This window comes from Hyaena hyaena, unplaced genomic scaffold (assembly GCF_003009895.1).
Source record: "Hyaena hyaena isolate Hyena2069 unplaced genomic scaffold, ASM300989v1 scaffold_86, whole genome shotgun sequence".
NCBI classification, from domain to species: Eukaryota; Metazoa; Chordata; class Mammalia; order Carnivora; family Hyaenidae; genus Hyaena; species Hyaena hyaena.
The window spans coordinates 2,392,409-2,407,424 of NW_024080721.1; the positions used below are offsets into that span (position 1 = coordinate 2,392,409).

The 15,016-nt window shown below is 38.4% G+C and overlaps 1 protein-coding gene across 1 annotated transcript in view; it reads right to left on the reverse strand.

Annotated features, from left to right (window-relative positions):
• Positions 1-2,212: 2,212 nt before the first annotated feature.
• Positions 2,213-15,016, reverse strand: part of PSMD1 (proteasome 26S subunit, non-ATPase 1) — a 101,841-nt gene continuing 89,037 nt past the window's right edge. Inside the window, exons 21-25 of the mRNA XM_039234555.1 lie at positions 13,875-13,967; positions 12,336-12,422; positions 11,440-11,586; positions 4,476-4,632; positions 2,213-2,433 (exon numbers count right to left, since the gene is read on the reverse strand). Coding sequence (XP_039090486.1) covers positions 4,486-4,632; positions 11,440-11,586; positions 12,336-12,422; positions 13,875-13,967 — 474 coding nt within the window. The 3' untranslated portion in view covers positions 2,213-2,433; positions 4,476-4,485. The remainder of the gene's footprint in view (positions 2,434-4,475; positions 4,633-11,439; positions 11,587-12,335; positions 12,423-13,874; positions 13,968-15,016) is intronic.

Genomic DNA, 15,016 nt, shown 5'->3' on the forward strand with positions numbered 1-15,016 from the left:
AATTTTTTAATGTTTGTTTATTTTTGAGAGAGCATTAAGTAGGGGAGGGACAAAGAGAGTTGGAGAGCACAGAATCTGAAACAGGCTCTGAGCTCCGAGCTGTCAGCACAGAACCCGATGTGGGGCTCAAACTCACGAACTGTGAGATCAGGACCTGAGCTGAAGTTGGACGCTCAACCATCCGAGCCACCCAGGCACCCCATAAGGAGAGTACTTTTAAAAGCCAGACTCGGCATATAACTGCAGATGAGTTATATGAGAAAGACAGGATTCTAGTCTAAGAAATCAATTTCCTTCCCTTTGATTTCCTTGCTATGCATTTCAGTTGCCTTCCCTTCAAGTCTGAAAGTCTGCCACAATGACATCACCTAGGAGTTAACTTTCCCATTTCTTCTGGCGAATATGCCAGTTCTAGCTCCTATCATAGTCTTCACACATGACTTTATTTCACCCTGTTCTATCTCATCTTAGATTCCTTTGCTCCTTAGTTAGCTCTCAGGGCTATGCAGATCTGAGGAAATCTTCTAGGATAACAAGTCATCAGGAAAACAGACGCATAATCATAATCTGATCCAAGTGGCCATTTTACTTTACAGCTTACATTTTTTTTAGAGCTACAACCTCTAGATCTAAGACCAAGTTACACATCCTAAATTGCACTGCTTATGAGGAACTACAGCTGACTGCTCCCTGAAGTTCAATCTATTAGCTTGGAAGGAATTTAATAACTTTGGCCAGAGGCCAGTGAATGTACCACCTCTCCCAGACTACTCAATTTTGGACAGTGACATCATTGAGAGACTTCTGTTTTATAAACATTTCATAGATTAAGGGAAATGTTAGAGATAACTGTCTGAAATGCAAGCAATGTTAAGAGCTTGAACAGGAAGGACATAGCTAATGAGAGGCTAGGAAATGAGATAATCTCTTTTACAGAATCATCTGATATTGAGGAAACAGGAATTTACAAAGGAGGGGGATACAATGAAATTAACCAATGAGTGGAGCCATCCTTTGGGATCAGTAACCTTTAGACCTGGACCTAACAACAAAGCTGTGGTGGATGAATGTAGTCGGGCTGGTCCATCTGGGCGTTTGTTTCCTCTAATGATAGCAGCCCCCTTCAGAAGCCCTCAGAAGGCTATATCCTAAATTAAAAAGTATGAGTCAAGGTTGGAGCAAAGAACTATTCCTGTATGAATGCTAGAAATCACCTTTTATTTTATGTGATTGAAGACCAAAACACAAAAAGCCCCACCCAACCTCCCAAATCTAGCTCTTACTGGTGTGTCCCAGTACATCAGAGACCTGCTTCATATGCCAGGAACACGAGAAGGGGAGGCTGTGAAAATAATGACCTTATCTGCTTATTTCAAAAGCCCAACATCTAAGATCTGATAATACAGAAATCAAAATTGGACTTGTCAAAACACACCAAATTATATATACTTCAAATTTCTGCATCATTATATTTGTTATATTTCAAATTAAAAAGCATGTGGGAAAAAAGGATAGAAAAAAAGAGGGAAACAAAGGGTACATTATCAAATCCTGTGGCTAAATGAAATTAATTCTATCTATTGTCCTCAATAGGATCAAAAGCAGGAAACAATAAGCAAAGCTTATTTAAAAATTTTTTTTCAATGTTTATTTTTGAGAGAGAGAGAGAGAGAGCGTGACTCGAGGGAGGGGCAGAGAGAGAGAGAGAGAGAGAGAGAGAGAGAGAGAGAGACACAGAATCTGAAGCAGGCTCCAGGCTCTGAGCTGTCAGGAGGGCTTGAACTCACAGACTGTGAAATCACGGCCTGAGCCGAAGTCAGAAGGTTACCTGACTGAGCACCCAGGAGCTCCAGCAAAGCTGATTTAAAAACAAATGTCTCTGTGCTGCCTAAATAAACATTTCCCTTGGACCTCCATAAGGTCTTCTTCAGTAAAGATGGTGGCCCATACCCTCAATCCAATTTTAAAAACTGCAGAGAATTCTTGGAGTCATGAACAAAGGTTATTTTTTCTTATTTCTTGTTCCATTATTTTTCAAATAACTTATAAAGTAGTCTAACTTTCTCATCAATATGAAAGTCATGCATACTCATCCTGGCAATCGAGGATTTAGCTCTTTGGGTTTAGGCCATATCATGGTGGGGGCGGAAAGGATATTAGGTTCATTCATTTAGAATAGAGGCTGAAAAATGAACAAATTAAAAAGCTCTTGTCCACTTTGAAATTTTAATATATTTATTTGAAAACCAAGTTCTGTAAAGAGCACACTAAATAGTCCTATATCTTCTCTTCACCAAAGACTTGGAGACAAGGTTCTTCAGGTCAACGCAGAGGCAATGATACATGCAGTGAATAGCGGGTCTCGGCATGAACGTCCTCACAGGCATTTCCCATACGAGCCTGGACAGTCTTCTTCAGAAGAGCAGTGAGATCCTAGGGAATGGGTAAGGGGAAAAGCTAGGGTCATTCGTTTTTTTTTTTAATTTTATTTTAGAGAGAGAGAGAGAGAATGTGTGAGCAGGGGAGAAGAGCAGAGGGAGAATCGTGAGCAGGGTCCACACTGGGCGTGGAGTCTGACACGGGGCTCAATCTCACAACCATGAGATCATGACCTGAGCCGAAGTCCAGAGTCAGATGCTCAACCAACTGAGCCACCTAGAAGCCCCTAGGATAATCCTTTATTTAAAAAAATTTTTTTATTTTTACTACTAGCCCCTAACCCTGCCTATGTAGTCCTAAAACGCTACTTTTTGCTAAGAAAGACTACAGTTTTTACACTCCTACTAGACTGAATATTTTATCCTTTTGAAAAGAGTAAGAATCCAGTATCTGTGGTGCCTGGCTGGCTCAAGTCGGTGGAACATACAACATTTGAACTTGGTGTTGTGAATGGGCACAGAGTTCACTTAAAAAAAAAAAAAAAAGAAAAAAATCCAATTTCTAACTAAAACCTTTTCTAAGCCATCTTGTAGTTAAATTGCCTTGAAAGATTTAATTGGGGTTTTCTGTAAGGTGTAAGGTGCTGTAAAGGCCTAAGGGTTAGGCTAATCTGAGTCCGTTCAGTTCTACATAGACACTAGGTGCTCATGTATCAATACTGCCTTGTGCTACTTGGGTAAAGCTTAAGAAACCAAAGGCTCAAAGATAATTTTCAAAAGCAAGTTTACATAACCAGGAAGTTAGTATAAACCTTCCTCTCTCAAAGGTCCAAACACTCTCAGAGGCTTGAATATAGTTTCCTACTAATGGCAAGGTTTCTGCCTTAATATTTATCTGAGATGTCTATAAAAGCTTTCATGTTTCATGGGTAACATTCATGGTGCTAGATTTACAACCTGACATTTAAATGTATTTTTCTTTTGTCATAATGTAACAAATGATACTGTTCTTATTATTTTTATTTCCATTTTATTTTAAGTGTATTTTTTGAGAGAGGCAGTGTGAGTGGGGAGGGACACAGAGAGAATCCCAAGCAGGTTCCGCACTGTTGGCCCAGAGCCTGACATGGGGCTTGAATTCATGAAATCGTGAGATCATGACCTGAGCTGAAACCAAGCGGACACTTAACAGAGTGAGCCACCCAGGCGCCCCTGTTCTTATTATTTTCAAAGAGTAGAAGAGTAAATTCTTACTTGTCTGACAATGTACATGTACTAGGGTGGAGTTAGAAAACCTTGATTATATAGTTCACAGTAATATTCAAATATGTGATGACTACTAACAAAATGGAGGAAAAAAGATAATTTCATGACATTAGATTATTCCAATCTTCTGCATCTAAAACCTACTCCAACACTGTTAGAACACTGGAATAATAATCTTTTTCAATTGGACAAAGCTTTGTGTTATAGTTTAATGGACTCCAAAGTACCTTTAAGCACCGCATCTTACACACATTAGATGTTCAACAGCTTCAGTGAATAAATGAATTACTAAGGCTTTCAGTGCCAAAAGTACTGCCAAAGGAAAGGGAGAGAGAGACGAATCAGTGAGAAGCCTAGACCTGTGTTATCCATGAAACAGGCCGGTCATAAACTGTAACTAATCTGTAATAAGTGGCTCACATCAAAATGTAAATCAACTCTACCATGAGTAACCTGTTAGTTCAGTAGACTTTTTCTAGGATGAGGGGGTAATTAAACAAGGTTTTTTTGATGAAAGAAGCATTGAGTAGATTTACATTCTGGAGCAAGCTTCCTACCTCCTCATGAACCTATGAAAACAGCCTGTAGCCACTTTGAGTAGAATTGGTCAAACACTACAGGGTAGGGAGAGAGTGGAGGGAAAAAGAAAAAGGAATTGGTGATTATGTATCCAGGAGGAAATCAAAAAGAGGGGAAATTTTAATACCATTTAGGTAAATAGGGATTAATAACAAAAGGAATAGAAAAAGTGAGACAATGTCTCTGCCTAAAATATTTATGACGTAATGACAAACAGATTTCCCTGGATATACAATTTCATTCTATACCTACCTCTGGGTCCTTAATCATCGATATACTCAAATGGCTCTGGGGGTTCTGGCTCTTGTTCTTCTTCCTCAATTTTGGGGCCATGGGCTGCCACAGGTTCTACCAGCTCTTCAGTGTCTTCACTGGTGTCCTTCAGGATTATGATGCCTCCAATGGAGAGCTGTACACACACAGCAAGGAATGAAAAAGCACAAATTCCACTCATATTTTCAGATTGCTTCAGAGCACATGTTTGTGAAATGATACCTTTAAGACTACTTGAGGGGCACCTGGGGGGCTCAGTCAGTTAAGCATCTAACTTCAGCTCAGGCCATGATCTCACAGTTTGTGGGTTTGAGTGTGTTGGGCTCTGTGCTGATGGCTAGCTCAGAGCCTGGAGCCTGTCTTCAGATTCTATGACTCCCTCTCTCTCTGACTCTCCCCTGCTCATGCTGTCTCTCTCTTTAAAAAAAAAAAAAAAAAAGACTACTTGAATGATTTGGACGTAAAGAACTGGCATAGAACTACATTTTACTAGATAAAAGTCAGGAAACCTGGGCACCCGTGCCTGTGTGATGCTACACTGGTGACAGGCTGTCAAACACAGAGAAGGGGCTAATTAAGATCTTCCTTCTCTATTCCTTCAGGAATAGTTGAAGACTAAATGAGGAAAGCAATGTCAATGCACATTACAAAGGATAAAGAAACTTGTAATCCATAAGGAATATTTACAAACGTAACCCAGTGGCTCCAGATGGTAGGACATGTGGTGTTATTCTATTTAGAGGATGCATCCCAAGTGAAGAGTAGTACTTCCAGTACTTCCTCAGTATGACTGTAGGGAGAATGTTTACATATGAATATGGGATTCTAATGCCCTGCTTATCAACATGTGGTCCTGGACCAGCAGCATCATTATTACCTGGGACTTTAGTTAGAAATGCAAAAAATGTAGCCCTACCTAGATCTACAGAATCTGCATTTTAACAAGATCCACAGGTGATATGTGTGCACATTAAAGTTTGAGAGGCACACTAATCTAATAGATAACTTTATTACTTTGTGAGAAAACTATCATTTTGGACACAAAAGACAATCTACAAATGAAAAGCCAATTTTGCTCCAGCAATTTCAGAATGACAGAGAGAACAACATAAATATCACAGATATACTGAGTGTTTTTCACTTAAATCTACAAATCCTTGTGATAAAAGACAATGAAGCAGTAGCCAGGAAACAAAAGAAAACCAGAGTGTAAAAGCAATTGTATTAGCTCTCTCCCAAACATATTAGCAGAAGTAAATTCAAACACTAAACTCTTCACCCATCTCTGGTGTGCTAATCTTATTCTATTTGCTTGCCTGTGTCAAAGGAAACGAAAGGCTGCTCTCTGTAATCAAATCAGTCAACAGTGGCAGGGCACATCTGGGAAAACATTATTTCTACCAAAGCACACTAATGGGAAGGAAAAGAAACACATGCACATTAGTCTAATGACTCACGTATGTATGAGTATCCCTGCAGTTCAACCTAATCTGATTTGTACTCATCAGAACTCTGCCCTGCCATGCTATCTAACTGGTGTGCCTTCATGAATTTCTGCCTATATTCTATTTCTCTTCTCCTGACACACACATATCCATACACATGAATTTCTAACTCTTTCCCTTAAAAAGTATGCTTTCCTTGCAGAGGAGCCACTTTATGAAAGGACCCTTTACTATCAATATTCACTCAAGAACAATTATAGTACAAGGCCACTAATCTTCCATGGCCTGAAAGTTTACCTGAACCATCTAAAGGACCAAATGGAAATGAATTGTCTACCCAACAGAAGAAAATATCTATGTTCAACAAAAAAGACTTCTAATATTTTGGAAACAGGTTATAACAGTACTATTTTACACTTACCTGGAATGAAATAATTCAACTCAAATCCTGCAATTATAAGCAACGTAAGGAAAGAGACTTTTATAGCTATGTGGTTTAGGTTTCTTTTATTCTACTTTTTGAAGTAATCTTCTATATCCAACGTAGGGGTCAAATTTACAGCCCTTACAACCCTGAGATAATGAGTTTGAGCCCCACATCAGGTGCAGAGATTACTCAAAAAAAAAAAAAAAAAAAAAAGAGTTCATGCTCTGTTGACTGAGCCAGTCAGGTGCCCCTGACCTTTTTATAAAATTTTATAAAATGTTCTTTGTCTCTAGCAACAGTTTTTGTTTTAAAATATACTTTTTCTGATTTAGCACAGCTGTTTCAGCTCTCTTTTAGTTACTTGTTTGCATGGGATATCTTTCCCCATCCTTTTGCTTTTAATTTATTTGAATCTAAAGCGTGTGTGTGTGTGTGTGTGTGTGTAAGATTTTATTTATTTACTTACTTTTTGTTTTATTATTATTTTTAAATTTTAATAATTTATTGTCAGGTTAGCTAACATAACAGTGTATATGGTGTAGTCTTAGCTTCGGGAGTAGATTCCTGTGACTCATGCCTTACATACAACATTCAGTGCTCATTCCCACAAGTGCCCTCCTCGATGCCCATCTCCTATTTCCCCTGCCCCTCTTGCCATCAACCCTCAATTGTTCTCTGTATTTAAGAGTCTCTTATGGTTTGCCTCCCTCTCTGTTTTATTTTTTTTTAAGTAATCTCTACACCTAACATGGGGCTTGAACCCTGAGATCAAGAGTTGCATGCTCTACTGAATGAGGCTATTTGGCGCCCCACAAAGCATGTCTCTTAATAAGAGAGCATGTAGTTGGATCATTTTCTTTTTTATCCACTTAGTTGGTCTCTGCCTTTTAACTGGAGTGGTTAGTCCATTTACATCTCATGTGATAAGGGTGCCTGGTTGGCTCAGCTGGGAAAGCATGAGATTCTTAGGGTTGTGAATTCTAGGCCCATGCTGGGCCTAGAGCTTACTTAAAAAAAATTTTTTTTTCCATGTGATTGATTACTAAGGTAAGATTAACTCACACCATATTTGCTATTTGTTTTTTGTATGTCTTACATATTTTTGTTCCTCAATTCCTCCACTACTTGCTTCCTTTGGCATTAAGTAGGTACTTGCTAGTGTACTAGTTTAATTTCCTTGTTCTTTTAGTTTACTTTTTGAGTTATTTTGTCTGGTGGTTGTCTTTAGGGTTGCAATTAACATCATAATCTCACTGAAAAATAGCAACTTAATTTCAATAGTATATAAAAACTATACTTCAATATAGCTGTTTCCCCACTCCTTTGTTGTTACTGTGTTATGGACTGAATGTTTCCGTCTCCTTACCCTGCCAATCACATGTTGAAAAATCTTAAAAATCTTACCCCCAAAGTGATAGTATTAGGAGGTGGGCCATTTAGCAAGCAATTAGCCCTCATTAATAATGAAATCTGTGCCCTTATAAGTAGAGACATGAAGAGAGCTTCTTCCCTCTCTGCCTTGTGAAGATACAATGAGAAGGCCATCTGTAAAGTAAGATGAAGGCTTTTACTAAGATCCCAATCATACTGGCACCCCAATCTTGGACTTCTAGCTTCTGGAACCATGAGAAAAGTTTGTGGTTTAAGCCATTTAGTTTTAAATGATAGGTGGCAATCTGCTTTAGCAGCCAGTACTATGACATACCTTAATGCAATTTATGCTTTTATTGATGGTGTATACATCAATACCAATTTATGATTGTGTAACACAGTTGTCTTTTAAACCAGATGGGAGAAGAGTTACACAAATACATTTATAACTATCATTTGTATTTACCTATGTAGTTACATTTATCAGTGCTCTTTATTTTTTCATGTGGATTCAAATTACTAGCTAGAGTCCTTTCATTTCAGCCTGAAGCATTCACTTTAGTGTTTCCTGTATGGCAGGTTGGCTAGCAACAGATTCTCTTCATTTTTATCTGGGAATGTCTTAATTTCACCTTCATTTTTGAAGGAGAGTTTTGATGGATACAGAGTTTTTGGTTGAGTCTTTTCTTTCAGCACAGTGAATATGTCATCCTACTGCCTCCTGGCTTCCATGGTTTCTGATGGCAAATCAGCTGTTAATCTTATTTAGGGTCTCAGTATATGATGAGTTGCTTCTCTCAAGATTCCGTTTTTCAACAGTTTGATCACGATGGGTCTAGGTGTGGATCTCTTTGGGTTTATCATTCTTGGATTCACTGAACATCTTGGATATGTAGATTAGTAATATTTATAAAACCTGCCAAGTTTTCATCCATTATTTCTTCAATATTCTTCTGCTTTTCTTTTTTGGGACTCCCATAATCCCATTTTATGTAGCTTGGTACGTCTGGTAGTGTTCCACAGATTTCTGAGGTTCATTTTTCTTCATCCTTTTTTTGGGGGGTTGTTCCTCAACTGACCTATCTTCAAGTTTGCCCAAGTCTGCTTGAATCAGGTATTGAGTTCCTTTAATAGTTTTCATTTCAGTTACTGTATCTTTTTTTTTTTTAAGATTTATTTAATTTTGAGACAGAGAGAGACAGAGCACAAGCTGGGGAGGGGCAGAGAGAGAGGGAGACACAGAATCTGAAACAGGTTCCAAGCTCTGAGATGTCAGCACAGAGCCCGATGTGGGGCTCGAACCCACAGGCTGCGAGATCATGACCTGAGCCGAAGTCAGATGTTTAACTGACTGAGCCACCCAGGCACCCCTGTATTTTTTAGCTCCATAATCTCTTCATTATTTTTTTTATGATTTCTATCTCTTTATTGATACTATTTGTTAAAACATTCTCATACTTTCCTTTAGTTCTTTAGGCCTAGTTCTTTTAGGTCTTCAGACATATTTTAAATAGATGATTTAGTCCGCCTAAGAATCTAGGTTTTTATTTCTTTGTATGTCTTGTAATTTTTTGTTGAAACTGGACATTAAAATAATATAATGCAGCAACTCTGGGAATCAGATTCTCTCCCTTCCCCAGGGTTTGCTGTTGTCTGTTTGTTTCATGACTTTTCTGAACTTCTTCCAGAAAGTCAGTATTTTTTGCTGCATGTGACCATGAAGTCTCTGCTCAAATGAGTGGTCAGCTATGATTGGGCAGGGATTTCCTTAAATACTTGGAACCAGTAAGTCTCCAGTCTTTGCTGAGGGGCTGTGTGTGCATGAGGTTAGCACATCAACAGTCAGCCAGGCAGCTGGTAACTCTTCCTTAGCCTTCACTTCTGGCTTGCACAGACAAAGGCAGTCTTTTGACTCACAGATGGACATGGATATAGCTTCCTCTTATTCTGAGCAAATGCTTAACAAACACTTAATTTCCAGCAGAAACATACCAGTCTCCTCATATGGCATCATGATATGGAGCACATACTTTGCTATCTTCAGTTCTTCATAATTGTCAAAGACAATGAGTGTCTTGTGTGCTTTAAGTATTCATTAGTTATGCACTAATATATCTATTCTCAATATACCCCATTTAAACTGACAGCAGCAGTTTCTAGATGCTGTTAGAATACGTTTTCTGTAAATATGCCACTCTGATGAGCTGGGCAGCTGAGTAGACAAGACAGTGACTACATTTAAGGTGTCCATTGGTGTCATTCACTGAACACTAAAGACCAAGTGGTATTAGGTCCTAGTAATAATGAAGGAATAATAGGTGGGAAAAGACTTCAAACTATTCCTGCCTTCCTGGCCTGATTGCCTTGCTACCTACAGACATCTGGTGACTGATGTTTATTAAATTTTCTTTAAAAAAATTTTTTAAACACTCATCATTTTTGAGAGACAGAGTGTGAGTGGCGGAGGAGCAGAGAGAGAGAGGGAGACCCAGAATCCGAAGCAGGATCCAGGCTCTGAGCTGTAAGAACAGAGCCTGATGTGGGGCTCAAACTCACAGACAGCGAGATCATGACCTGAGCCGAAGTCAGACGCTTAACCAAATGAGCCACCCAAGCACCCCATCAACTAATATTTATTAAGGATTTACCATGTGTCAGACATTATTTTAGGTATTTTACATATAATGATCTATTTAATATTTATAAGATTCCTAGGAGGTGGATAGTATAATATTCCTCATTTAACAGATGAGGAAATTAAAACATGAAAAGATCCAAAGACTTATCTCAGTTATACAGCTAAGAAATGGCAGAGCTGCAATATAAACTCAGTTCTACCCAATTCTAGCTGTTCACCGCTCAAAACAGCCATCTTCTTTACCTGTCCTTGTCTCCTCTAGCTGATAATCTAGTCAGCTAAGACCTTGGCTGACAAGTGTAGGTAAGAGACGCCTTCCACTCACCACTATCACAGACCACTAAGTAGATGAGAAAGGTCTTTTTTTTTTTTTTTTAGAAATTTCATCTATGGCATTGTAGACAGGCCCAGGATACGGATGTATTAAATGTGTCTACTAACGGCTTTCTAGTTTTCCATTTATAAGAATGGCGGAGGGGAGGAGGAGGGACATTTTCGTGCTCAAATTATTGTTCAGCATTTGTTTCTAACCTGAAACATTCTTCTTTAGAAAAAATTAAATGGCAGGAAGATCCTTTTCAAACTGTAAAATTCAATACTCTAAGTACTTGTGTATTAACTGTATCACCTGTTCACTCTCTTCCACATTCCTGAGTTAGGTATAATTCTTATTTTACAGTAGAGGAAACTGAGGCAGAGAGAGGTTTAGTACTAGACCTAAGGCTACACTGGCTGTAAGTGGTAGAATCAAGATTCAAACTCAGGGTGTCTGGTCCCAGAGTCTATGCTGGTCCCATAGCTATCACCATGCTGTATTAGGAACTTCTATTGTATAAGCCTCTGGTAGACGAAGGATGTTTATAGGGTTACCCAAGGGAAAAAAAAAGATCTCTCCCAAATCTATATGAAATGGAAGGGAATGTTCTCTCTTTTGCCAAGAGACTGATTTGTTCTAGAGAGCTTTCTCCAATGCTTTGGAGATGTATCCTCCTCTATCAATATACCACTGTTCTATGAATTAATGTTCCACTGGTATATAGCTAAGGGCCATAGGTAACTTACCGGTTTGAAAGGCTGGTATCTACAGGTCTCTGGCATGGTCAGGACCTTAAGCTGGGCAGGCATAACTCGGGCTGGATTATCCAATAACTGGAAGTTTGGCTCAGGTTCTTTTTTCTTCTCCTTTTCTTCCTTTTTTTCTGCTTCATCCTGGAAAATAGGAAAAAAAAAAGCCCAACAAAAGTTCACTTCTCTTCCATATCACTGAATAATGTTTGATAAGTTTACTGAGCAACTCCTTTTAATTTTTTTAAAATTTATTTATTTTGAGAGGGACAGAGACAGTGTGAGCTAGGGAGGTGCAGAGAGGGGAGAGAGAGAACGCCAAGCAGGCTTTGCACTGTCAGCACAGAGCCTGATGCATGGCTTGAACTCAGGAAATTGTGAGATGATGACCTGAGCTGAAAGTCGGATGTTTAACCGACTGGGCCACTCAGGTGTTCCTTGTACTGAGCAACTCTTAGGTACAAAAGGTAGCCGGGATTAATATAATGAAAGTACAACTAAAGTCATACCAGACTCAGAGGATGAACAGGGCAACAGTGCTTAGGGGTGAGAATGCTATGTAACTTGGTTTTAAAGGATGAGAAAGGGTTTTTACTAGGAGAGACCAGAAAAAGAGGGTCTTTGATAATCTCTTTGCTTGAAGGGCCTTTTTTTCTCCCACCATCACCTCATTGTCTGAAATTTCTACTCTGTCCTTCAAAATCCACTTTAGTTGTCATTTCCTCCATGAACTCAAGTCTGTTCCAATTAAAACTGTAGAAGTCTCTATGCTTGGAACGGGATACTTATTTAAAGAAAGCCAAGAGCAAGGTTTGGGAATGTTCACTTGGGAAGAACCTGGACCATGACAAAGAAAGGTGTATCAACCCATATGATCACCAAATTATACTTACCACTTCCATTTTCTCCTCCTCTTTTTTTTCTTTCTCTTTTTCTTTCTTTTTAGCCTTGGCAGTAATAGATAACACAGCAGTGGAAACCTAGAAGAAGTGAACACAGTAAACCATAATCTGTTACCTACAAGGTACAAGTCCAAGGAGAAATAAGTTCCATAATACTAACTTTGTTTCCTGGCAATATCATAAAAAAAAAAAAAAAAATCAGGGAAAAAAAGCAGGACATTTATTCATATAATTTTCTACGATGGTCCTCAGGTGACTCTTTAGTTCCTGGAGGCTTATGTCCAATATAACTCTTATTATTATTACTTTTTTAATCTGTAGTCTATCTTGGATGTGGATTTGCTATCATGAGCTTCTGAGATATTTGGGTGTTTCACACTTTTTTACTTTATAGGGAAAGCACTAGAAAATATAAAAATTTCTTCCAAACTTAGTCATAAAGATATTCTCATTGAATTAGATGCCCTACAATTGTAATATACAGTGGGTGAGTGGTTAGCCTAGAATTACCCTTCTTGCTGAAATCGAGGATATAACAGGGACATTGAAAGGCTGGCAGTATTGGTATAAGCTGATTTTGTTTCAGACCCAAGAGCTGGGGGTTAGGGTTAGAGATATTCATCACCCACCATCCTCAAATTTGGTCAATTACAAAGTTTACAGCAAATAATCAACTGGCTACTATGGAACACTATTGAGAGGAAAATAAAGCATTTTCCTTAGCATAAAGCATCAGAAAGGATCATTTTACTGAGAAAACTTCAGGGGCAAGGGCAGCTAATTCACGATAGTCTGATTTAACATACATTAGTGAGTGTTCTCATACATTGTTGATAGTAGAATAAGTTGGTTATATCCATTTTGAAAAGAAATTTAGTTAATATCTATGAAAATACATAGTGTATATTACTTCTAATCAATCACATCTAAGATCCTAACTTATACAAGTGCACAAACATACATGTCTAAAGACTCTTATTCTAGTTTCATTTGTAACAGTGACAAATTAGAAATCACCTTAAAATGTCTATCACTGAGGAATTGAGAAGACAGATTATGGTATTATACATAAAAGGACTGCTCTGCAGCAATAAATGAGGTCCATATACACTGAAAAATTTAAAGATATTTTTAAAAATTTTAAGTAGACTCTATACCCAATGTGGGGCTTGAACTCATGACCCTGAGACCAAGTTGCATGCTCCACTGACTGAGCCAGCCAGGTATCCCCTAATGATTAACTGTTAAAGTGAAAACAATAAGCCACAGGACAGTATGTCAACAATTATTTGTGGTATAAAAAGTACTGAAATGTGCAGAGAAAACATTTGGAAGGATTCACAAATTATGATTCCTGCAACATGGGACTTGGATGACCAGCAGAGAAAAAGGGTTAGATCTTACCATAAGAAGTATGACTTTGAAAATAACTAATTTAAAGCATAAAAATACTTAAAACAAACTGAAGCAAAACACCAAGCAGCTTCTACACATTAGTACAGATGCTGCTCAAGGGAACAAAGAACCTACCTTTTCCTTTTCTTTTTCTTTTGGTACTTCCAGAGGGGCAGGATATGCAAATGTGGATGGTTTACAGTTTGATTTATACTGAACTTTCGGCATCTGAAGAAATAAAAGAGTTTTCCTCCTTACAAGGATTAAAGTAACCCAAATCAAGATTCAAGTATTCTATGCTCTTAACAAGCATACAATGCAAAGGAATGCCGTAAGTTTCAATGTAGGCTAAACGTTCCCTTACAGTACTCCCTTACAGGCATCTGGCCTCTTCACTGAATTTGTTTTTAGGTGCTTTACAGAACTACCTGCAGCTCCTTAGACTTTACTGAGGCTCTGTGCCTGTTCATGGGCACCCCTTGATCTCATCTCTACTATCCATGCACCCTGCTTCATAAGTGTCACTCATGGTGTGAGCATCAGATCAACTGTTACCTCCTTTGTACAGTGTTATTTGATTATCTAGCCTGCACACCTAACTTCATGTATCTTCCTTATAACACTCTAACAATCTATACAAGTCTGTACAGTTCCTATACCATGTAATCACTCCTTACAAGAGCCTAACATGAGCCTAATGAAAAAGTCAGCTTCACATCACTTAGTGATTAGGTTTTAAAGCTCTCTAGGCTGAGTTTTTCTCTACTTACCCAGTTTACACTGACAGAGAATAATACAGGTATCATATTTACTAGCATAAGGAGTCTTGTGTTTGTTTTATTAAAAAGTTTATTTATTTTGAGAGAGACAGAGAGTGAGACTAGAGGAAGGGTAGAGAGAGAGGGAGAATCTCAAGCAGGTTCTGCACTGTTAGCGCAGAGCCCGACACGGGGGCTCTAACTCACAAAACTGTGAGATCATAACCTGAGCCAAAATCAAGAGTCAGATGCTCAACTGAGCCACCCAGGCACCCCTGGAATCTTGTCTTTTTCATTCCACTTTCCTTGTAAAGAATGGAAATAGAGATTGGAAAAGTGTGCTAGAGGCAAAAGTCTCTTCAGATTATACAGGATGTTTCACCACAATGTTACAGGCTAGGAACTGGGAAACCTAAAGATTCTTGTTCTGAAAGAATATTTACAAGTATTTCTAAATATTTACAAATGTGAATAGTTTTATATTGAAACACTTAAAGGATAAATGGCTGTAGACTTCTT